General features: G+C 43.3%; 1 protein-coding gene across 10 annotated transcripts in view; it reads right to left on the bottom strand.

The window, feature by feature from the left end:
- Positions 1-25,911, bottom strand: part of TEAD1 (TEA domain transcription factor 1) — a 283,716-nt gene that overhangs the window by 26,874 nt on the left and 230,931 nt on the right. For all 10 annotated transcript variants that reach the window (XM_066250982.1, XM_066250981.1, XM_066250984.1 and 7 more), the window contains one exon: positions 18,018-18,191. In XM_066250982.1, coding sequence (XP_066107079.1) covers positions 18,018-18,191 — 174 coding nt within the window. The remainder of the gene's footprint in view (positions 1-18,017; positions 18,192-25,911) is intronic.

Here is a 25,911-nt window from a genome sequence, read left to right as displayed (position 1 = left end):
ACCCATGCTCCTTCCAGTACAATCAGCCCTGCATGCCACAGGGGTGACCTTGGTCCTAAGACATTATATATACATTAGTATACATTAGTTCTGTCTGGCTTTTTAAACCCTAAATAAGTGCTGACTCCTTTGTGTTTAGTTCACTCAGCATTATACCATGAGAGTCACCCATGTGGTTGTGTGGATTCATTCATCCCTGTGACTGCAGTGTGCCACTGAATGAAAAACGTCACGATCTATCTGTTCCACTACTGACGGGCATTTGCAGAGTTTCCATATTGAAGCTATTATGAAAAGTGCTACTCTGAGCGTTCTCGAATATGCTTTTGATGAACACATGTATGCATTTCTGTGGGGTGTTCCTATGAGTAGACCTGCTGGGTCATTAGGGCTACGTGCAGTTTAGCTTTCGTTTAGATTAGGACAGAAAGTTTCCCCATTTCCTTGCCATTTTTAAAAATTAATTTTAATGGGGTGACATTGATAAATCAGGGTACATATGTTCAGAGAAAACATCTCCAGGTTATTTTGACATTTGATTATGTTGCATACCCCTCACCCAAAGTCAAATTGTCTTCCGTCACCTGGGAAATGATGACATTGGATCATTTACAACAACATGGATGGACCTTGATAATATTATACTAAGTGAAATAACTAAAACAGAAAAAACTAAGAACTATATGATTCCATATATAGATGGGACATAAAGATGAGACTCAAGAGACATGAACAAGAGTGTGGTGGTTACTGGGAGGGGTGCTAAGGGGGGGGGGAGAAAGGAGAGGGAGGGGATGGGGGGAGGGGAGGGGCACAAAGAAAACCTTGCCCGTTTTTTGTTTTTTTTTTGCATTTTTCTGAAGCTGGAAACGGGGAGAAACAGTCAGACAGACTCCCGCATGCGCCCAACCGGGATCCACCCGGCATGCCCACCAGGGACGACACTCTGCCCACCAGGGGGCGATGCTCTGCCCCTCCCGGGCGTTGCTCTGCCTCGACCAGAGCCACTCTAGTGCCTGAGGCAGAGGCCAAGGAGCCATCCCCAGCGCCCGGGCCATCTTTGCTCCAATGGAGCCCCAGCTGCAGGAGGGGAAGAGAGAGACAGAGAGGAAGGAGCAGGGGCGGGGGGGGGGGGGGTGGAGAAGCAAATGGGCTTCTCCTGTGTGCCCCGGCTGGGAATCAAACCCGGGTCCCCTGCATGCCAGGCTGACGCTCTACTGCTAAGCCAACCGGCCAGGGCCACCTTGCCCTTTTTTATAACAGTTTGAGAACACTTTATATTTAATGACTAATAGAAATTTAATAAGTTAGATTTTAAAAGGCTTCCCAGCTAACAGTAAATAACCAATTTGCTATTATAACTGCTTTGCGATTACTCCTGAACATGGAAAACAATCATGTAGCCATCCAACCATATTTCAGCTGCTCTTCAGGAATTTTTTAGGAGGAGGCAGTGATGTGAAAGATAGTTATCTGTCAGCTTGATGACACTATGATTATCCCAGAAAGAAATGCAGTCACTGAACTCCCACGAAGCAAAGGTAGAATCAAAGAAAGAATGCTAGCATTAAATTAAAGGAAGCAAACTCTGCAATGAGTCTAGGAGTCACACTGTGTTCGTAACCCACCCTACTGAAAACTCAGGGCTAACATTTCATAGCATTCTGAAGGCAAGAAAATGAGAAAAATGTGCTGGTATCAGAGATGCAAACTATTTCTGCCTAACTGGCTTTTCTCTGACCACAGGATATTTTCTAAAAGCAAACTGAATACAAAAATCCAAGAAACAGCTAAAACTAGCATACTTACCTTCCCAACAAATTCCAAAGTCAAACCATATCCTACCCTTTGGGCACAGAGAAGCCAAACTAAAATATGTAGATGATCATCAGCCAGGTTTGGAAGTATTAAAAAAAGAAAAAGAAAACTTGCAAATATGGCTTGATGGACAGGGCAAGCCCAGGAGAACAGGACCTTCTAAGAAATCTTTGCCCATTTTGTCTCAGAACAGAGACTACTGCTTATGTACTGGGTTCTGAGGCCAACTCTTATTCCTACCTCCCAATACAGACATCTTCTCTACAGTATCCTGACCCGCTCTGCCTGCTGGCTACATACCTTCAGATACAGGAAAATCATTGCTTTAAGAAAAGACGGTGTGCTAGACAGACCTCATTGGCAGGTAGTTCTTTTTCCTGTTGTATTCGTTTTCTATTGCTGCTTTAACAAACTACCACAAATGTAGTGGCTTAAAATACCACCAGTTTATGATCTTACTCTGTAGGTCGGGCATCCAACATGGACCTCACGAGGTGAAGATCAAAGTGTTGGCAGAGCCATGCGTCTTTCTGAGGCTCTCCCAGTCTCTAGAGGCCGCCTGCAGGCCTTGTCTCCTAGCCCCTCCCCCGCTTGCAAAGCCAGAGCGAGTCCTGCTCACACTGCCAGTTGTCACCTCTCTAGATCTCTTCTCCTGCATCCCTCTACCACTTTTAAGGGAACCTGCAGTCCACTGGGCCCACTCAGATCAAGACATCCCCCGACCTGTTGGTTAGCAACCCTGCTTCTCCTTTTCCGTGTGATGTAACATATTCACAAACACCACGGGTAAGGACTTGGACATGATTTGACTTACCACGGCCATTACATCGAACTGGCTCCCTTGTAACTTTTACCTAGAGCTCTGCCTTCTGGAACCCTGAAGAACTACAGACACATCTGTAAGACAGTTCTACAATTCTTTTTCATTTCCCCCTTAATCTCACCTTTCTTCTCCCCCTCCTCACCCACTAAGCTGTTCAAGGTCCTAGCTGCTTCCTGGAATTCAAGTTTTAAATTTATTTTTATGAAACTCCATCCTGCCATCTAGTCCCAATTCTGACTCTTCATCTGCTATGACCTTGCCGCAGACATCTGACTACAGCATGGACAGCGGTCACTTCTTTGCACCTCACTGTAATCATTTTTAGCCACAAAGAAGACCTGCTTCCAAAAGCCACTATGGTCACAGGAGGTAATGCATAACTGTAAGGTGCTACACAAATGATAGCCATTAATAATACTGATAATCATTCCTATTAGCTTATTGATTTAAAATACAGACCAGGACAGAGATAAAGGCAGAGCCTCAATCACACCTACAGAGGTGTGACCACATGTAGATGATACTTTGTAATCAATAAACAAGAGCCAGTCCCCGCAGAGCCAGTCTGAGCCCCCTATTGACACTCATCAGCACAGATACAACACTGGCTTTTTCCAATCAGGAAAACCAGTATCATTTCTGACTTGTGAGTTTGATAAGTCTTAAGTTTGGAGTATAACTGCTCAAACAGGTATAGAATTATTATCTTTCCCACACAGATATGATTAGAGCTGTTATAGAGTTCTCTCTGGAAATAAGAAAAGGCAATCATACTAATAAATGTGTGTTGCATAAATTAAAAACTTTTGGGTGTATCTGTGGACAGGTCCTGGGAAACAATACAAGGCTGAAGGAGAGGCAGGTTACAATGCCAGGCAGAGAAAGCACCTGCCTCAGGCAGTAAGAGGAGAGCCTTTCCCCGAATTCCTCCTCAATTCCTCCTTCTCATACACCCATCACTTTACTCCTGTAGCTAAAACATTCCAGTTACCAGACAAGATTTCAGATTGGTTTCTCCTCTATTACCTCTTGTTCAGAAAGCCCATATATTCCTGAACGTGTTCCACTGTTTGATGTCATGCTTTTGAAATTAAAAAAGTAAAATGTAAATTTTAATTACAACTTCTTAATTACATATTCAAAGAACGATCCTTCCCATCGCATGGGTAAGGGAAAATGAGGCATGGGCAAGGCCCAGAGCTGTGAGGGGAGGGCTGGGTGGGGGGCTCAGCTCTGCAAAACCGCAGGCCCCTGCCAACCTGGCTACTGGGGGCCGAAGTATGAGAAAGCGAGCGCTGAGGTGCCCAGTGCAGAAGGGACTTGTGCTGCTCCCGCGGAGGCAGCACTGGGCTGGCAGCGACTGCCTGTCCCTGGCTTCACAGGAAAACAGCCTGCCAGAACAAAGAGGAAGAGATAACACCAAAGGCAGGGACACCCGGCCAGGACTCTCCCTTCCCACCCATCTCTCCCCTTCACCCCAAGGCTTGGAAGGGCTGGGCAGGAATTACTCGGGTGCAAAAATGAAAACATCAAGAGGATAGTCCCTGACAAGAAAGAGTATAATAGGCACTGATGGATTCAAGGAGACACTGGCATTTTCAAACCACCACTTTGAACCTCTCCTCTTCATCCTCTCCGAACAATGATCAAAGGACCAAGATTTCAAATTGTGAAGCAATTTTTTCCAATGGCAGCATCTGGCTCCTTGGCAGGCGGCACTGGGAGCTGGGCTCTGTTGTGGGCAGCTGTCCAGGCCTGCCACGTGGGGAGGCTCAGGCAGGCAGGGCACCTAGTGGGCCTGGCAGCTGCTCCGTGGGTGCTGCAGGACGATCACTCTGCACCAGCTATCAGCAGTGAGCACACAGTAGGCAGAGGTGCCCCGAGAGACCGTGCTGGCAGGGGGATCTCTCTGGCAGGGGCTGTCTCTGAGGAAGCTAGCTGCTCCCAAACCCTCCTGCATGACTTGCACGTACCTGCCCCTGACCAAGACCTTGGAAGCCTGCCCGCACTGGCACACAGAGGCTTGGAGTGAGGAATGTTGGATGACCCTGGGAGAATCCCCAGTAAGGCATCTTGTACTTGGGGAGAACAATAAAACTACCCTTAGGGAAGAAAGTCTTTGAGTCAGCTCACTTTGGGCCATTGTACCCCCTGCCCAGTACAAAAGGACAGCAGCTGTAGTTCTCCTGCCACAGCTGTTTTAAATAAGAATAATAGGAATAAACTCAGCCCCCACTCTTCGAGTTACTTCCCACTAATTATGGCATATATTTACATCTACAAAATAGAAGATTAAAAAAACACCACCAAGAGCCCCTTTATTGTGCAGATTGGCACCCCTATTTGAATTTCATAAACATTTAGTACTTCAAAGAATCTTAAAAGCTTGCTCTAATTACAATATGCACCGCTTGAAAGGCTGGCTGTTTGCATTGCAAATTCCTACAAATGGCAGCATTCATTAAGAAAAAAATTCAATTAATATCATCCACTCAACTTCAGGTAACTGCCCCTGGTGACTTCACACAGTAGCTGAGATGAAAGAGCAGAAGTCTCAGCGCCAAGTTCAAAGCCACTGCACAGGCCATAATGAGAACGGGGTGCCTAGCGGAGCTGGACCTTCACACACCATATTCAGCAGGTGTGCGAACACTGGCCCAGGACTACCCTTTCCAAACCCAGAATCAGGACCTTCCTCTGGTCTGGAGTTTTGGTGCAATCAATCAACTAACAAGTCTAGAGTTGCCAAATAAACTACAGGCCACCCAGTTAAATCTGATTTTTCGATCAACAACATTTTGGAAGTATCCATTGTGTTCCAAAGATTGCATGGGAGGTATGTACACTAAAATATTATACATTGTTTACCTGAAATTCAAATTTAACTAAGTGGCCTGTATTGTTATTTCTAAATCTGGCAACTCAACAAGTCACCTTTACTGAAAAGAATAACAAAAATTGGGACTTACCCTCCAATTCTCATTGCTGTAAGAAGACCTTGTATGCTCAAGATATTTTAAGTGAGGGGAAGAAAAATGAAGCTGACAAATGATACATGAAGCATAACTCTTGTTTAAGTAAAAACCAACGGTGTATGTACAATGTTTGTAAATGCACATTTTGCTTTGGGGTGGGGGGTGCACGGTGCTGTGGGCAGATGGTGTTACACTGAGTTGTGCTCTTGAAACCGCAATGGTTTTGTGAACCAATGTCATCCCAATAAAATCAATTAAAAAAAAAAAAAAGGTTCAGAAGGATACAGGGGGACCTGAGGGGAATCTCACTTTTTCTTCTATAGTCTTTTGAACTGCTAGGACTATTTAAAATAAGCTTATATTGCTTTTGTAATATTAAAGTAAATTAAAATGGGCGGGTGGGTAGACTGTACCTGCCCAAGGGAGAAAGGATTTCACAGAGCACCACGGGGCTAAGTCCGATTTTAGATAATTGAACAAGATCCCTGGGGAGTTTATGATTATGTCCAGATAATCTACTTATTCCTTGCAAAATTAAGTCTGGAAATAAGTCGCCACTCTATGCCACCTCAACCCTTCCCTTCTCTAGTTTTTCTTGAAAGCTAATTGCACCCCCATAAATAGGGCAAACGCTGGGCAGTGCAGGTGCACCATGTGTCTGATTTCGCCCGGACCTCTGGTCTGCAGCAGCCCTTGGTGGGACACTGGCTTAGCATCTCAGCCTGTGACCATGGCAGGGAGCGGAGTTAAATAGTCCCACGAAAGAAAGGATGAACCTGTGACCTCAGCTTTGTTAGCAACCACTGAGCCAAATGACCTAGGACAGAGGGCATTAGAGGAACAGCTGTCAGATGGATTCTCCCACGGGGTTCAGGGAATTCAATTTAGATGCTGAATAGAAGTCCTGAAGAGTTCAAGGTTACTGGGGGGGGGGGGGGAGGATCTGTGGTGCAACAGAGATGAAAGGATTGGGGAAAAAGTAGAGGGAGTTTAGGACCCCATTTTCCAGGCTGTCCTCTTCTATCTGTTTTCATGGGATTCAGAAAGGGTACTTATAAGTCAAGTGACTGCCACGAGCATCAGGGTTTCTACCCTCAACTCTCACCGTTCTCCAGATTCCTTAAGGTCCCCAGGCCACGGGGTCCTCAAGGTGCTGCTCAAATGCCATGCCTCTGTGAGGCCTTCCGAAACGTTCTCAGAGAACAAGGATTTCTCCTTCTATCTGTGTACGCCCACATTTCCACTACAGCTTCTACCCCAAGGTGCAGTCAATCATACGCTCACGTGTCAGCCTCTCACTCACGTCCATCTCCTCAGCTCTCTGGGAGCAAGGTCAAACTCAGTGAATGTTTGCTGAATGACTCACCAGTGACATGTATATTTATTACCAATGCAAATAATTATTTTTATAAGGACCTAACAACTCCAGACATAGCTAGAAGAGCTTCTGTGGGAGTCTCTTGGGGTCTTCTACCTGATGTTCAGTAAATTCCCTGAAAAAGATCACCCAACAAACTATCAGGTGCTACTATATCGGCCTACCCTATCAGGGCTAAGTGACAGTTATAGTATCCAATGTATAGCAATTTCTCTAGTTGAATGAAATAAATTAACTTTTCAGCCAAGGAGGGGGGACTGTTGAATATCTACCATATTCATTGCCCTGTTGAACAAACAATAGCTACAGACAGCATCCCTATCTACCAAGAAGTTTAAAACATGAGGTTGGGAAAACAGGAAGAAAGTAATAATGAACAGTCAATACAGAAAGTTCTAACAAGCTCCAGATATTTTTCTGATGAAATCAAACCAAAATGGGGGAGGTACAAGTTTACTGACTTCCTATCCCTCTACATGAAATATCAGAACCTAGGCCCTGGCCGGTTGGCTCAGTGGTAGAGCATCGGCCTGGTGTGCAGAAGTCCTGGGTTCGATTCCCGGCCAGGGCACACAGGAGAAGCACCCATCTGCTTCTCCACCCCTCCCCCTCTCCTTCCTCTCTGTCTCTCTCTTCCCTTCCCGCAGCCGAGGCTCCATTGGAGCAAAGATGGCCCAGGCGCTGGGGATGGCTCCTTGGCCTCTGCCCCAGGTGCTAGAGTGGCTCTGGTCACAACAGAGCGACCCCCCGGAGGGGCAGAGCATTGCCCCCTGGTGGGCGTGCCGGGTGGATCCCAGTCGGGCACATGCAGGAGTCTGTCTGACTGTCTCTCCCCATTTCCAGCTTCAGAAAAATACAAAAAACAAACAAACAAACAAATAAATAAAGATACACATTAGAAAAAAAAAAAAAGAAATATCAGAACCTGCCTATCTAAAGATAATTTTTCAAAGATCAGACTCTTGAAGATAATTATATAATCACAGTCCACCTGAAGGGAATTTATTATGTGTTAGCCCATAAGTACCTCTAAAATCTAGTGGTATTTCTAGCTAATCTTCCTTCCACTTTTTTTTTTTAAGAAGAGGGGGGCAGATAGTGAAGCAGACTTCTGTATGCGCCCGACTGGTGGCAACCCCATGTAGGGACAATGCTTAAGTACAAAGCTATTTTTAGCACCTGAGGTTGATGCGCTCCAAGGGAGCTATCCTCAGTGCCCAGAGCCATATTCTAACCAATCAAGCCCCTGGCTGTGGGAAGGGGAGAGAGAGAGAGAGAAGAGGGAGAGGGAGGGGAGGAAGAGCAAATGGTCACTTCTCCTGTGTGCCCTGACCAGGAATCAAACCTGGGATGTCCATATACCAGGCCAACGCTCTATCTACTGAGCCAACCAGCCAGGGCCATCTTCCTTTCATTTAACATCATTCCATCACTTAATATTGTTCACATAATTTCAGAACTTAACACCATTTTAAGATATGACAGATGTAGAGAGAAATGGAAAACGTGAACTGAAAGGTCCTTTTCTTATTGATAGCAATTTAAAACATGGGAGAAAATTATTCCATATTACTAACTTCCTTTTCCATGAATAGCAACAGGGACATTTGGTTCCAAATGACAGACTCAAGTCTACAATTCAACCTACATCATGCAGAATCCAATTGGAACCAGGCTGAAACTCCAGAGGGGGTCCACTCGGCCAGTTTCCATGGGCACTAGTGTCTGCTGCTTAAGTAAAGCCCAGTTTTTAATTTGCAGTGCCTGTCATTTTGTCCAACAAATTTGATTTCAATCCCACCAAGATAAAAACATCTTGTAAAGACTGCCCTTTTTCCATATAACTCTCTTTCCCTTTCCTGTTCTGTAAAATTCATATCTGCTTTGGTTAGTAAAACTAGCCTTTTTCTTCCCCTAAAAAAAAAAAAAAAAAAAAAAAGGCAATAAAGTAAATGGAATGACTATAAATATATTGTTAATTGTTTATACTGAATGTTCATAATTCCAAGAATTTAAAAAGGGTAACATAAATCAGTATAGGGTCACCATATATCCTGGTTTCTAGGACACCAATACTTAAAACATCGCATTAAATTTATTTTAAAAATTTGTTTTAGGCCCTGGCTGGTTGGCTCAGCGGTAGAGCATTGGCCTGGCATGCGGGGGACCCAGGTTCGATTCCCGGCCAGGGCACATAGGAGAAGCGCCCATTTGCTTCTCCACCCCCCTCCTCCTCCTTCCTCTCTGTCTCTCTCTTCCCCTCCTGCAGCCAAGGCTCCATTGGAGCAAAGATGGCCCGGGCGCTAGGGATGGCTCCTTGGCCTCTGCCCCAGGCGCTAGAGTGGCTCTGGTCACGGCAGAGTGATGCCCCAGTGGGCAGAGCGTAGCCCCTGGTGGGCGTGCCGGGTGGATCCCGGTCGGGCGCATGCGGAAGTCTGTCTGACTGTCTCTCTCCGTTTCCAGCTTCAGAAAAATACAAAAAAAAAAAAAATTGTTTTAGCCCTGGCCGGTTGGCTCAGTGGTAGAGTGTCAGCCTGGCGTGCAGAAGTCCTGGGTTCGATTCCCGGCCAGGGTACACAGGAGAAGTGCCCATCTGCTTCTCCACCCCTCCCCCTCTCCTTCCTCTCTATCTCTCTTTTCCCCTCCTGCAGCGAGGCTCCATTGGAGCAAAGATGGCCCGGGCACTGGGGATGGCTCCTTGGCCTCTGCCCCAGGCACTAGAGTGGCTCTGGTCACAACAGAGCGATGCCCCGGAGGGGCAGAGCATCGCCCCCTGGTGGGCGTGCCGGGTGGATCCCGGTCGGGCGCATGCGGGAGTCTGTCTGACTGTCTCTCCCCGTTTCCAGCTTCAGAAAAATACAAAAAAAAAAAAAAAATATATATATATATATATTGTTTTATTTTAACAACAGGTTACATATCCATATGGTTGCATTTTCACATTATGTCTTCCTTTATTATTCTAATCAAATCTGAGACTAAGTCTCCATCATACTAATGATTCTTCCAAGTAGGGTTTGGATATGAGGTTTATAAGTAACATGTAACGTGGCTCTCCACGCACCCATGTCTCAAGGTTTAACACTCTTGCGCACTGTTAGGACAGAGAGTAGAATTTTGAGACTCCTCCAAAAATATTGGTTTCCCTGAATTTCCTATTTGGTTAAATCCATAATTTCATTTATTTCCTTAAATAAATGGAAAGGGACCTCTTTTTAAAGTCAGCTCAAGCTCTAGCTGGGTTTTTGTCTTTCAGGATACAGGGTTGAATCACATCCACCTCTCTTCCAGCTTTAGGAATTCTATGATCAATTCCAAGATAAGTGTCATTTTATCTTAAATGAGTGGCGGTGTCTGCCGTTTCACTGGCAACCCATCTGCACGGATCTCAGCGCGGAAATGAAGCTTGGCTCTGTCCTCTGTGGGTGGACACCTTCCTTTCTTAGGGCCCACACAGCACCTGATCGTTGTTTTATAAGAACACAAGTATGGTTTTCTCCAGTACAAAATGTTGGCCTCATGTATCATAACATCTGCTTCCACACGCATCCTCAATCATAATAACAATTTCAATGCTGCATCAAACTGTAATTTTTCTGAGACAGGGAAATTAAAAACTGAAATTTAAGCTAAAATTTTCACTGGCAGTACAGTATATAGTACTGCTAGCACAAATAACAACTAAGGTGACAAGGAGATGATGTGATGCCCTCTACTGGCCAGGGCCACAACGGGCAGGCAGTAATAACCACATCATATCACTGCTTACTCCTCTGCAGAGGGGCCAGCAAGGTCTTTATGATGTCAACTATAAGAAGAACTCCACTTCTAAAACTGTTGAAATGGGAACAGGTATATGTGTTAGATTGGAAGAAATAGAGAATGAAGGATTAAAGACTGAGTAGAAAGAAAAATCAACCGCAGATACAGAGAAATTAAAAAATCAGATGACAACAGAAAGTTGGTTTGCTTTTAAATTATGCCATGGAAGGTTGATGAAGATGTCTGGTGTACTCACTCACTGCTTGATGACTTTAGAAAGCAATTTGGTTATGTACACACATTCACAACATAGATATACCTATACACACATACATCTTAAAAGCCAAATTATTAATGTTCAATAAAATAAGGATGGTTAAATTATGATACACCTAGGAAATAAGATAACACACAGTCATTTAAATGGTAACTAGGGATATAATGACCTGTGGCTACATGGAAGGGTATTTAATAAAGGAAAAAAGCAGGGTGCCAGATTTACGCATTCTTCAATTCAAACTACATAAACATGTTTATACACTAGGTTATGTTTGCGGTGTATTTAGGAACATATTAAAAATTATGCAATCCCAAGGCTGTCTAGAATATTACAATGTTGCCTTTGTGATCACAATGTAAAAATCATGCTGTCCTCCGCCCCCCCAAAGACAGCTAATAGGGTGGTACTGATCTTTAGAAAAGACTTAGGCTACAACCTGAACTTCCTGGTAATAGATCCCATGCAAAGAACACCAGAACTTCCCATAATGACAGGACTTCACAAAGAAGCTGTGCTACTTCACTTGGCTGCCGTGTAAGTGAAATCAGATCAGCAGAGCTTCCAGTAACAGAGCTGTGTTCCCTGATGAGGCCAGACACAGATCTTACAGAAAGAGCAGGGATCCGGAGTCCAGCAGATCAGGCATTTTTTAGCTGTGTGACTAGAGAAGTCACTGTGCCTTTCCACTACTCAATTTTTCTGTGTGTAAAATGGTAATAATCACATGTACCTCACAGGGATTAAATAAATACTTGATATATGCTTAAACCTGGCACCAGTGCATGGCCCAAAGAAGGAACTCAACAATGGTCATGTTCACACATTGCTGAAAAGAAAAGAGGGGCTCCTTTCCTCCTATTCCTGCAAACCACTCTTCCTCTCTTTGTAATTACATATTGCATAGAATTTAAATGCACAGGAATGAAGAATAAGTAGGCAAGAAGGAAGAGAAGGGAAATAAATAGGAAGCTGTCATGAGAAGGGAAACAATAAAAATAGAAAAGGTAAAATGCAGAGAATGTCGCTGTAACACTTACTAAAGACAATCCTATTCCTCTCTAGGCTAAAAAATTGTACTAGCCGCTCCTTCAAATGACACAACTGAATCCCGATGCTGTCTTCCCTAATTTTTCTATGCTCCTATGTTTACCACATCAGTGAAGACCCACCTGCAAAGCACCTCAATGCACATGAACTCACTTGGATGTACCCTCCTATTCCTTGTTTTGGTGCTTTCACTCACTAGCTTCCTCATCTACATTGTTCGCTGTCATCTCTCTCTACCCTAATTACTTGCAGACATCATGGCAAGAGGAAGAGGTGACCCGTAACATCTCACCAGTGGGAATGTAAACTGGTCCAATCACCTTAGAAAACAGTCTGGCAATTTCTTTAAAAGTTCTGCATATGCCCCAGCAATTCTACTCCTAAGTAGCTACCCATAAAAAATAAAAACATATGCCCAGACTTCACAGAAACATTATTCATAAAAACCTAGATTTGAAACAATCCACAAGTCTCTCAACTGGTGAACAGAAAAGCAAAATGTGGTATATCCATTCAATGGGATAGTATTCAGCAACAGAAATGACCTAACCACTCATTCATGCTACAACACAGATGTACCTCAAAAACATATGGAAAGAAACCAGGTGAAAACAGCCACACACTGAGTAATTCCATTTACATAACATGTCCAAAAAGGCAAATCAGTGCAGGCAGAAAGTAGACTAGTAGATGCTGGGGCTGGAAGTTGGAACAGGGATTAACTGCAAATGGGCACAGATCTTTTTGGAAGGACAGAAATATTAAAAATTTGATTGTAGCGATAGGTACACAAGTCTGTAAATTTTTTAAAAAATCAGTGAATTCTATGGTGTGTAAATGTTATGGTATATAAATTATACCTCAATAGGCTCTTAAAAAAAAGATCTCGCCAGATTCATGGCCATTTGCATGGGCCCTCGGGTATCCCACACCATTCAGGCATGAGAGATTATAAGGCTCACAGGGAGGAGGGGCATCCATGATCTGCCATTCATTTATGTTTTGGGGCCTGAGTCCTGGGTGTTGAGTCCAGGGTCTTTCACACTGAAATGAGTGGAGTGGAGTCACTTGCAGTCCAGTGCAATGTCTTATACGGGACTATCCCATTCACCTCGAACTGTCACAGGCACAGAGTGGAGGTGCCCACAGCATAGGGCTAAGTGAAGGTACTTCAGGTGTCACTCAGTATTCCTCCCACAGCAAACTCTCAACCTGGCCTTGCCCAGCTGAGCCCAGGTTAAACATGGCTGACAACCTAAAAAGAGAATTTCAGGAACAATGCATGAACAAATTAACAGTCAGTCTGATTTTGACAATCTTGAAATCTTATGTACCTCAAGAGAGAGGAAAAGGAGAAAATAAAGGAAGAGACTGGGTAGAGGAGCTTGGTGGAAATTTACTGAATTCACCCCAAAATAAGGAAACCTGCTAAACAAGTTATTTCAACGATATTTCAAAGGCGTTTTACAACTATAAAGAAACACCCACTGGAAACACCTACCGATATCCAAGAATAGACATTCTAAGTACTATATAATTCAATCTTAGTCATTAGAAGAAACCAATGAGATTTCAAGTTGCAGCAAATTATAAAACTAATTCAAATAGCCTTTCCTCATTTATCTTAACATAGTTATGACAAAATTTCTTTAATAAAGGCTAAGTACTGTTAATCATACTAAGAAGTGATGTCTTCTATCATATTCAAAGAAGTGCTCAATTTTAATTCTGCAAATCTTAATTCAATAAACTAGCATCTAATCTTGGAGTAATTATGTCTAAATTTGCACATCTCATACTAGCCAGCACACTCTAAACATATGCAATCTAGACCTCAATATTTGGGGAATCATGAATGACCGAGGGGCCCCAACCCTGAAAGCATTTATTAAAATCACCTCCTGAGTAAAACAGGTGAAATTTTGGAAGCAAAAACAAGAACTTTCTAAGCACTTTACATTCCACTTTATATTCAAATAACATGCTAATTATCAAAAAAGCTATCATTAAAAACCAATACTGACCTTGGCTGGTTGACTCAGCAATAGAGCATCAGCCTGGCGTGTGAAAGTCCTGGGTTCAGTTCCCAGTCTGGGCACAGAGAAGTGATCATCTGCTTCTGCATCCCTTCCCCTCTCCTTTCTCTCTCTCTTTCTCTCTCTCTCTCTCTCTCTGTATCTCTCCTCCCTTCCTGCAGCCATGGCTCAAATGGTTCGAGCAATTTGGCCCTGGGCACTGAGGATGGCTCCATAGGTTCACCTCAGGCACTGAAATAGCTTGGTTGCTGAGCAATGGAGCAATGGCTCCAGATGGGCAGAGCATGGCCCTATAGGGGGCTTGTCAGGTGGATCCTTGGTCGGGTCCATGTGGGAGTGTGTCTCTGGCTCCTTGCTTCTCATTCAATAAAAAACAAACAACAAAAAACCCAACAAAAAAACCCACACACAATACTGTTTAATTTGAAAGTACTGAAAACGGTTTCTTTTCTTCATCATATCTTATAATTTCTGACTTTCGATTCTCTTGGGTAGTACAACTTCCTTTTATATCCTTCACAACAGTGACTCTAAATCCTTTTGATCTCACAACAGCTTTCTACTCTTAATATTTACTGAGGACAAGAACTTTTGTTTCTATAGGTTTTATCTATCTATAGTTTCTGTATTGAAAATTTTAACTGAAAAAATTTTAAATACTTTTTTACCCAATTAAAAATGATAATAAGGTCATTACTTGCTATACATTTTTTAAAAATTAGACATAACTATATTTTAAAAAAATATTAGTGAGACAGTAGTGTTGTTTTACATTTTGCTGATCTATTTAATGTGTGAATTAACAGAAAATACCTAGATTCTCATAATTGCTTCTACATGTAATCTGTTGCCACTGCTGTGGTAATTAGTACATGCTTCTGTGGTTGAAGTACATGAAGAAAATGCAGCCTCACACAGACATGAATGGAGAAGGGAAGAATATTTCACTAGGTTCGTCAGATAATTGTGGTCATTTTTCTTACATGACAAGTAACAGTTTCTTAAAAGCTAGCTGCAGTGTAGAATCTGAAACTGTATCAATAAACTTACATACTCTGTTATGTCAAAATCTAATGGTTTAGCCCTGGCCGGTTGGCTCAGCGGTAGAGCGTCGGCCTGGTGTGCAGAAGTCCCAGGTTCGATTCCCGGCCAGGGCACATAGGAGAAGCACCCATTTGCTTCTCCACCCACCCCCTTCCTCTCTGTCTCTCTCTTCCCCTCCCGCAGCCGAGGCTCCATTGGAGCAAAGATGGCTCGGGCGCTGGGGATGGCTCCTTGGCCTCTGCTCCAGGCACTAGAGTGGCTCTGGTCGTGGCAGAGCGATGCCCCGGAGGGGCAGAGCATCACCCCCTGGTGGGCAGAGCTTCGCCCCTGGTGGGCATGCCGGGTGGATCCCAGTCGGGCGCAAGCGGGAGTCTGTCTGTCTCTCCCCGTTTCCAGCTTCAGAAAAATACAAAAAAAAAAAAAAATCTACTGGTTTATCCTGCACAATATCAAAATAATCACATTTATTAATATGACTGTAGACATCACCAAAAAACTTTTTTAAGTACTGGGAAGCTGTCAGGTTCACCAAGACTGATACAAGTTTTCCAAAATTCTTTTTACTTGAAAGCTCAAATTTCATTTTTGGTAATGAATACCGCCAGTTGTTCTCCTTGACGTGGTGGACAGGCTCACGGCATTCGTTTCCAATGGGGACTCTGAGTTCAAGACGCAGTAAAAGTCAAAGAGAACATTCCTGGTGTGACTGGCTCTTTCTTTTTTTTTTACTGTGTGTGCATAGCACCCTGACTGAGCCAAGGCTTCAGCAGTTTGACCCTACTGCTTCTGAACCACCGGAGTGTGCAAAAGGCATGTCATAATGAAAACAGTTTTGGCCTTATCGATCCACTGAAAGGATCAACTAAGGAATCCCCTTGGGGTTCACAGGCCACGCTTTGAAAACCGCCGTTATCATATAACTGACCCCCCAACACTATTCAAATCACTGTCAGTCACAAATTTAGAAAGGAGGAATGACCATTACTGCTTGTTCACAGTGTCCCAAGAACATTAATATAAATAGAAGGCTATTTCTACAATTCAAACTCAGTATGAGAGCATGAAAAATGAAAGTTGGATAATAAAAACTAAACAAACTGCATGTTAATATGTAAACTTCCCTCCCAGGAATTCAAAACATAAATTTTTCCTTGATCCATCTACTTGTTTCCCCATTTGCTGGGCCTTTCTGTGGAAGGCACCTGCTTAGTAGTGGAGATAGGGCAAGTCCCCATGGACAGACTTCATGGCCAGGGTTCACAGGGCGCGAAGCATCCAGGAAGCACAGCAGAGGCACTGAAGTCAAAGGGAAGTCAAACTTATTCAGTTTTAAGACCCAAGTCCCCACCTGACAAGTAGCCTGTCCTTTGTAATTTCTGAGTCTTTGTTTTCTTTGCTGAATATGAGGCAGATTCCACCTAACACTGTGAAGAGGGGAGGAGCTGCATCTAAAGCAGGGGTCCCCAAACTACGGCCCCCACGGGCTGCATGCGGCCCCCTGAGGCCGTTAATCCAGCCAGTGCTGCACTTTCGGAAGGGGCACCTCTTTCATTAGTGGTCAGTGAGAGGAGCATAGTTCCCATTGAAATACTGGTCAGTTTGTTGATTTAAATTTACTTGTTCTTTATTTTAAAATTGTATTTGTTCCCGTTTTGTTTTTTTACTTTAAAATAAGATATGTGCAGTGTGCATAGGGATTTGTTCATAGTTTTTTTTATAGTCTGGCCCTCCAACAGTCTGAGGGACAGTGAACTGGCCCCCTGTGTAAAAAGTTTGGGGACCCCTGATCTAAAGCATTAGCGCAGTGCCCAGCCCACAGCAGGTATTTAATAAATGGTAGCACTATTATGAATAAAGACCCTGGAGGCAGCTGGGAGTCCAAAGAGGAGTGGGACACACATCCAAATAACTGTGACACAGCATGGGGACTGATTAATGATAAAATGCGATGGGAGTAAAAGGGAAATCAATGGTCTGGAGGAAGGTGCTAAAACCAATGAGCCACTGTCTCAAAGGACAAAAGAGCTGGCCCAGTGGAGGAGAATGAGAAGGGAAAGGGTACATTAAGATACACACAAAGGCGGAGCCTCGGACAGATGGCAAGGAAACACTCTGGACCCAGCTCACTTAGGACCTTTAATGTCATGCTAAGGAGTGCAAGCATTTGAGACTATTTTCTTTTCATTCTTCTAATGACTGAGGAATCATAAACACTTGGTGCTAGCAGGTCTCCTGTTTCTCCCTTGGCCCCCAATACACACATTATACTGATGGCTGCTCTAACGTCTCTGGCCCATCAGCAGTTCCCAGCCCCAGCTTGACTAGAAGAAAGAGCAGAGCTCCCCTCAGAGGCTGTGGGACAGGAGCAAGCCCCAGCACCTGGTGGAATTGCACACACTTGGCAAAGCCATTTTGTAGTCTGTCAGACACTCATACAACTTTGAAGCAAGTAACTCTATCTCATCCTGGCCCCATCTCTGCCTCAGGTCCTGTGCTCCAGTGGAATGTATAAGCTGCTTTGCTTAATGGAGTGAGAAGAAAGAAAAAGAGGGTCTAGTGCCCCACATTTCCCATCACTATTCCATCCATCTGTGCAGCCTCTTGTCACTGCATGAGTGAGCGCTGACGCCCATAGAGGCCGTCCGTCTCTTGCTCTGTGGCAGGGGCCGCAGGGTAGCACAGACCAGCATGAGGACAGCTCATAGATGCAAGTCTCTGTCCCACGGCGATTCTCCAGGTGCACCTGAGTGCGCAGTCAGTGTGAGTCCATGACCAGCTACGCTGCTCCATGCTCACGTACAGGACTTGATCATTCAGACAAAAACCACAGAAATCACAGCAATGTCTTACTCACCCAGAATTTTACGAGGAAGAAGGCATTTTGAGGGCCCTTTCCGAACAGTTCCTTTAAGCCGCCTTTCTTTTCAGGAAATTTGTCATAAATCTGACGAATGTCCACTGATTCGAGCAATGGGTCACTGTAAGAATGGTTGGCATGCCCAATGTGCACGAAGAGGTGTTTGTTGTACTGTAAGAAACCAACAGAAACATTCCCATTACAAACTTTCATCAAACTGGTGCACATCCACCATGAACTGAAAAAAAGAGCAAGCAGTTCTTAACATATTGTTGACTGCTCACGAGTTAACTTGTGTTTGCACTTGCATTAGCTATTTCAATTTCTGAAACTCAGGGTAATCTAGGATTATTGTATTTGTGACTCTTCGCGCCGAGGGTTGAAGTTTGAAAAACAGCACACTGTTCTATATTCTCATGCAGATTCCTTTTCTTCCCACTCCTCCAGGCGTGAGACTGCAAAATTGAAGGTACAGTAAACAAAAACAATCCCAGTGTCCAGCCGTCTAAACTTGGACTATCTTCTAACCGCTCGCAGTTTAAACATACATATCAAGGATATGTAAAATCTTTCTTCGTCGTGTTCAATCGTGTTCAGTTTATTATAAAAAATCTACTTGTCTTGATATTTAGGTTTTTATCGCAATTATAGTATTACAAAAGTTTCAACCATGACAGGTCATTAAGGTAAAAACTTTTAAATGAATTATATGCAGACACTTTATCTGATTGTCTGAGTGATTTTGAAATATATTGTAGTGATATAGAAATTGATAGTTCATTGGAAGACAGTAATGAGTTGGATATTAGACAACCAAAACGACAAAAAAGAAATGTAATAAGATCTGATAGTGAAAGTGATTTTGATTCACCTTTTGGGCTTTCAGGGCAACTAAAGAAAGACCACATTTTAGAAAAAACAGTCACTGGTTTAAAAAATAATCCAACTAGAACGTGTAGAGTGTGTGTTTCAAAAGAAAAGCGCAGTGAAACCAGATATATCTGCAAAACATGTTGCATACCATTACACGTAGGTGATTGCTATACAGTATACCACACCAAAAAATTACTAAAATATATATGTATAAAACATAATATGTAGCAGATATGTACAAAGTTTCATTTAAACTCATTATGTATAAATAAAGTATACTGAAGTCTATTTAGATTGTTTCACTTTAATACTCAATTATGAAAAAATAGCCAGTGACATAACTTCTGCATAAAATTGCTGGTCAACAATGTGTTAAAATCCCGGAAGTAAGCCTTGAGAGCTGAAGGTCTGCGCCTTTGAAAAGATGACGATGTTAAAAAAGTCATTCTAGACATTCTAGTTTAGGGTAAAAATAGTCACTGTTCTTTTTTTAAAAAGAAATTAAAGTCGATATATAACAATATATTAGTTTCAGGTTTACAACATAGTGAAATAGTCATTGTCTTTTACTGACAAGGGTATATATTTTTCCAAATGCCTAAAAACGGGTTTTTGCAGACAAAGTAGTAAACAACAGCTTAAGTTACCCAACTACCAAACCAAACAACAATTCTATTACCCAGTTTCACAGGACTCAACTGAAAATGACAGCAACACCCTTTGGAACCCATGATTTACACTATAAGTCCAATAAAAAGAATGTGTGTAGCTAATGTCATCACCCAGAATGCGCTTCTCACTCCAGTTCTCGTAGCAACAGCAGGGATGCAGCTCTCTGAGCAATGGTACCTACCTACTTCTTCTAGCAGGAATAAGAGTACTGAGCCTCTTTCTCACTAGTCCCCTTAGTAAACAACCTAAAGCTTCTGAATAAGGACCAGTAAATACGTGGCTGTCAGTGCAAAGGACGGGGCAGGGAGAGGATTCATGAAATAAGGCTATAAGAGGCTGGTAAAGAAGGAATACCAGTCACTCACTCATGAAGAAAACAAAAACACCAAAACCGCACTAAGACATTTAACTTATAAAGGAAACCCTTTCTTTTTGCTTTGGTATAAGACTCGGTACCTGGACCACAAAGGAAAATATCCAAACCAATGGTTCTCACGCAGGTTGCAGCAGAATTACCAAGGAGCATTTAAAAACCTCCAATGCCTGGGCTTCACCCAGACTACATTGGAATCCCTGAGCATGAAGCCGGACATCAGTAATTTTTAATGTGCCTTAGGTGAATTCTAATATGCACCTGAGTTTGAGAACTACTGGCCGAGACTTTCCACTCTAGACCCTCCCTGCCTGCTCTTCCTGCTGTATAGGCCGTAACACCAACCTACTGTGACACAGACAAAGACATCTAGGGGTGCAGGGGTTCAGGAAGCTGAGAACTCAACAGCGATCTTTACGGAACTCCCACGTTCCTACTTGCCTCGCGGTCCCTACTTGCCTAACAGTCCCTCTTCACTTTGAGTTTAAATTGACATTTCTCCAACTAGAGTCCTTCCAGGTACTACTAATCCCATAGGAAATGAGAAACCCCAAATAAAAGAAGGATTGGTCACAGCTGCCTACCAAGAGTACTGCAAATTGGCTATGACACTGGGCAAGCACTTCCCTAGTCTCTACAATGGGGACAGTGATGGTTGTTACTTCATAGGGCTGCTGTAGGATTTAAAGGAGACACTGCCTATCAAGAGTATACTAGGACTCCTAGATCCAACAAAGAGTAAACATTCAATAAATGACAGCTATTAGGATTTTTTATAAAACTTCCTTTTTTGAGATTCACAGTGAATGTTAGCATGTTAAAGGCACTGCAGTAAAGAACCATCTTGAAACCTTGTATAACTCAGTTTCCCAAACTCATTTGATCACAAAAACCTGTAAAAATATCCCAAGAAAGTGCTGGTTCAAGTCTGTGACCTGCTACCCACACTGTGGATCTCTGGCCACAATGCCAAAGGGCAAGAGGCCCAACCCCCTCCCCGATGCTAGTTGTCCACAGTGTTGCACATATGGGGAATGTGGCCAGGCCTGGCATCTCCTGGCAGAAGGCTAAGCCCTTCTCCTGTTTTAACATCAGAGAGATACCTTAACCAGGGCTTCAAAATCCCTCAAACGTATCAGATGAAATGTTAAAAAAAATAAAAATAAAAATAAAAAAGGAAACTAGCTCTGACGTGGGTGGTCCCGTGCTCTGCCCTTTCAGCTACTTGGGAACTTCCAGGCAGGACTGAGACCTGGAAATTACTATGAAAAGGACACAGCATGCCTGATTGGAAGAGAAATGAAAGACTTTTAAATAAAGTAAAAGCCACTGCTGTGTTAGGGAGAGGAGGCTATGGATCGGGGCGGAGTGCCTTTTTGTATATTTTCTCCAATGCCGCCCCATCCTCTTCTCAATGATGAGCAAACGAAGGCTCACGGAAATGTATGAAGCACTATTGCTAAGGAGCTCATCTGTGGTCATAGGAGAAAAATAACACAGGCAAACTTGTGGGCACAGGCTCTGGCGTAAATGCAAGGAGAGATGAATGAAGGTGTGCACCTCAGATCAGGCTGCTCTGTTTAGTCTCTGGTTACCCACCTCTACAGGAGCTGAGGCCATCTGTACGCCCACCCACGTGACCCTTGTAACATCGGCTTACAGCAAGCTGCAGCCCTACCCAGCTCTGGGAAGCCCTATTTCTGTCATGACCTGTGCTGCCTGTGGGCAGTGAGTTTATGGGAAAGAATAAAATACAAACAGAGCCTCAAGGACACCTGTGAAAGAGGACCTGAGTCTTTTATTTGAGTGGTACACCGTCAGCTCTTCTGCCTGGCCAGTCCCCACAGGCCAGGGCAGAGCTGGTGTGAAGTTAAGAAGCTGTGAGACTTAGCTTTTTTTTTGCTCTTGACATCGACAGCCCTAGCTCCATCCTGTTGGAACTCCGGGATGACAGTCCTGACTGCTAGACGTCAAGAGGTCAGGAAGGTGGATGAGGGTAAAAGGCAAAGGGTGCCCTGAAGATAGAGCAGAAAAGCAAGGTGTTGAAGGTGAAGCAGGAAAACGCTCGAGCCACAAAAACCTGGAAACCGCGGTGTTCTCATGGACAAGGCGCATACCGTACCTGTACAACAGAACAAGCCTGAGAATGAGAGGCAGTAACGTGCAGAAGGGGCTTGGCATAGGGCCCAGCACGTAAGAAGTATTCAATAGACCACAGCTTCTGTCTGAGGCTACTACTGTGTGGGTTTATTATTATGTGAAATTAACTAGATCCTGGAGAAGAAGCACACAAATGTTCTTACTTCAGCTGCCCCTCCTCCTAGCAAAGAAAAAATAAACCCCAGTCAGCCCAAGATGGGGGCAAGACTGAGAAACTGTGTGACTGTGTAGTGCCTGGGTTACAGCCTGCCCATCATAAGCTTCTTGGGTGTGGGCCTCTCACTTATGCCTGAAGGAAGGAAAAGAAGTTGTGTTCGTCAGGGTTATGTGCAATGTGCTGTCTATATATGTGACCTAAGGTAATCCTGGCCTCACAGGGACACTGTAGGTGGATTTTATTAAAATCATTTTACAGATGAGGAAATAGAAGCTTAGAGATGGACGGACTTGCCTGAGGTCACACTTCCGGGAATAGTCCTGGAGTTAAGAATAAAACTTGGAACTGTCAATGCCCCCGCCCATGTATGTGCTGCAAATACCAACTGCATGGTCTCCCAGGAGAAAATCCCTAGGCCCTTCTAATTCAGATCTACTTTTTTTTTAAAGTTAATTTGAGAAAAAAAGAAGCTAAATAGTGTTTTCAAAATTCTAAGATGTTAAATTAGAATTCAGGAGAAACATAATGATTCACAGATGCATCAGATAGAGCCTTCAAAGGTTTCTATTTTGAGGAAATTACCTTTGTGCCCAAGTGGCTGAAATGAACTGAGAAGGGGCAGGCTGTCTTTGCCAAAGGAAACCGGGCACTGCCTCTCCAAGGCTGGTGACTTGAAAGCAACCCCTGACTGTTGGCATCTGAGTGGTTCTGTTCCTGCCAAAAGGTGACTTTGTTGCTAAGAATACAAAGGACTAGAGAAGGTGTCCTAGAGACCAGAGCAGTGTGACAAACAGCTCTCCCTCTCCCCTTAATTCAACCTGGGTAAGTCAGGAGTCCCTCTGCCCCCACATCTAGAAGGCTGAAAAGAAAAAATCTATCGGATAGCTTTGGGTTCAAGTTTTAATGACATGAGAACCCTAAAAACAATTCGGTGGGGAGGCTCTCACTGCCAGCTCCTGCCAGTTCTCCTTAAAAGGGAAGAAGACTAGGCTAGATGGATACTTCCTTCCCATTCCCTTTCCCTCCCTCCCAAATGAATCCCATTCTATTCCCAGCAGTGGTGGTTCTACAACACTAAAGGTGGAACACAAAACCAAAAAAAGCGTCATTCTATTCTGCAAGGCAGAAAACAAATATTTGAAAATACAAACAAACAAACATAAAAAACAACAACAAACCAAACCTCCAAGTATTCAGGGTAATACATAAGCAAAAATGTTCTGTCAATGAGTCATATACACCAAAGCCTTAAGACTAAAATTCCTCAGTATCTAAAACAAAGATTAACATTGGCTTGTTCAATTAGAAAGCAGTCCTAGGCACTCCGTAGGTATGTTGATTATCAACATAGGAAAGACAACAACAGAAAAGGTACACACTTGACATTTCTTTTATGGGTTTCAACAGAACACACCAACACACCTATTATCCATTATACACAAGACACAGGGAATCCATGAGCCAATAATACAAATTCCTTCTCTTCATAGACCCTACAAAGTGACTATACAGAGCTAGCTTTACTGCCCCTCTAATCAATCATATATTGCCCATGTGTTCTCAAAAATTCCTAGAGAAAACACTAGAGTTAAAGTCAGGCAACATTCCCATGCCTGCATATTACATGACTTACCTCGGCATTTACCTGCTTTTTTATACGGATGACTTTAATCTCCAGCAGTCAATATGCAGTGTTACTCACTGGCAAGCAGACATATATGGAGCTGTCTGAAAATGTGGGTTAAGTTTCACATCTCAAAGGCAAAACTATGATCAAAACCAAGCTACCTATCACATGTGAAAGTATAGTACACTCTCAGATCTGTAAGGTTTCAGAAACTGCCTTATAACTATTCCCAGGTAGCCACAGAAAGATATGTTCCTATGAAATGGAGTGAATCAAAACAGAGGGAAATGGGGCCCTAACCCAGGACAGAGAGAGAGAAATGCATTGGCCACTGACTCAGTCCAGAGTATATGAGGGGCTGGAGAGATATCACCAAGGGGACAGTGGATATGAGGTGGTCCCTGACTTATGTGACCATCTGGAGAAGAGTTTGAGAATTCTGTTAGAAATTTTGAGAATGAATTTGTATAATGTAAACACTGAAAGAAAAAAATTAAAAAAAAAAAGGCAATGACAAACCCTAGAAAAAACAAGTTTTACAATCAAGAAATGGTTCTAAATACGTCACATATTAACCACACCGTGTACAAAACTGACACAGGTTTGCAATATAAACACTGAATGTTAAGCCAAAACTTGTGATATAACCACACTAGAATGGTGAGCAGTAAAAAGGCGGGGGCAGGGTGGGGTCATGTGCTAAATTTAGAGAGCTAAGTCCTGATCTTCCATAGTAAAAACGGCAGCAGAAAATATCTAAAATGCATGGATTAAGATGTATAAGTATGTTACTTAGAAATATGGAGACAATATATGAGGAAATAGCTAAAGGGCTGTAATTGTCCCTGAGGACTAGGACGGGGAGGTGGGAAGGCTCAGACAAGGAGACTGCGGCCTCTCCTTCTAAAGGCTATGAATGAGGTTCAATTTGGCTTACATATGAAGCATGTGCATTATATTAAATTAAATAAACAGCCAATGAAAAACTGCCTTGAAACAACCTGGGGTTTTTTGAGGAGGAGAAAGTACTATAAAGGGAAACAAAAATATTAAAGGTTGTGCTTCAGGATGCTTATTCTAGTTGGCCACAAGTTCCCTGGACTTGAAAGGAACTTGGTCAGATCACAGAGCCTTCCTAAAACTCAACTACTCAGGATGACCGGGCAGAAGACAAGGACCCAGGTCTGTCTGCAGGGTTCACCAAAAAGAACGATTTGCACCAGCAAAAACCTACGTGTAATCAAAACATCCTGCAGCTCAGAAGCACCTGATACAATCTTAATATACAAATTTCTATTCTGACTTGGGGAAATGCTCATTTTTCCTCTTTTTTGTAACAATCCCTCCAGTTCTTTTTCACAGCAGTTTTAAACAGCAATAAAAGTGAATATAATCCTCCAAACTCCACAAAAATTTTTGCAAAGGGTTATGTAGCTACCCTGGGGGTTTTCCAAACGACTTTCTCCCCAAAGCTGTTCTGAGAGCTCATTCTCTCCTGGTTCCTGGCTCTTCTTTTCTCCCCTGCTGCTGCCGCTGAGGGAGACTGCACAGAAGGAGTCTCTGGGCGCTTGGACTCTGGAGTCAGACAGGGTCTGGTCTGAACCCTGGCTCTGGCACCACTGTCTAGCTGAGTCATCTGGGATGGCAAGTCCAGCATCCGTACATAATACAGGGATAATAAAAGCAACTGCCTCAAAGAAGAGTCACAAGAATTAAATGAGATACTGCATGAAAAATACATCATGTTGGGCCAAGCACATCACTACTTCTTCTTCTTATCATTATTATTGCTATTATTACTTCAGAATAGATCAGTTGGAATTCAGGCTGTCCTTCTGATAGCAACAAAAGGGAAAGACTAACGTTTAAATCGGAAATTAAGAGAGGAAAGTTTTAGATCCATTAGGGTGATTCCTATTTTTCTGACACTACCATTAGCAATTTATTGTAATGCTGGGTGGCCGAGGGGAGGGCAATGCCATGTGGGGCCTGGAGTGCTCTGGGCCCTTGCGCTCCCTTGGCGTACATC

Source organism: Saccopteryx bilineata, chromosome 1, assembly GCF_036850765.1.
Source record: "Saccopteryx bilineata isolate mSacBil1 chromosome 1, mSacBil1_pri_phased_curated, whole genome shotgun sequence".
NCBI classification, from domain to species: domain Eukaryota; kingdom Metazoa; phylum Chordata; class Mammalia; order Chiroptera; family Emballonuridae; genus Saccopteryx; species Saccopteryx bilineata.
Note: the sequence above shows the minus strand (reverse complement) of the source record. Positions and strands in the feature narration are given on the sequence as shown.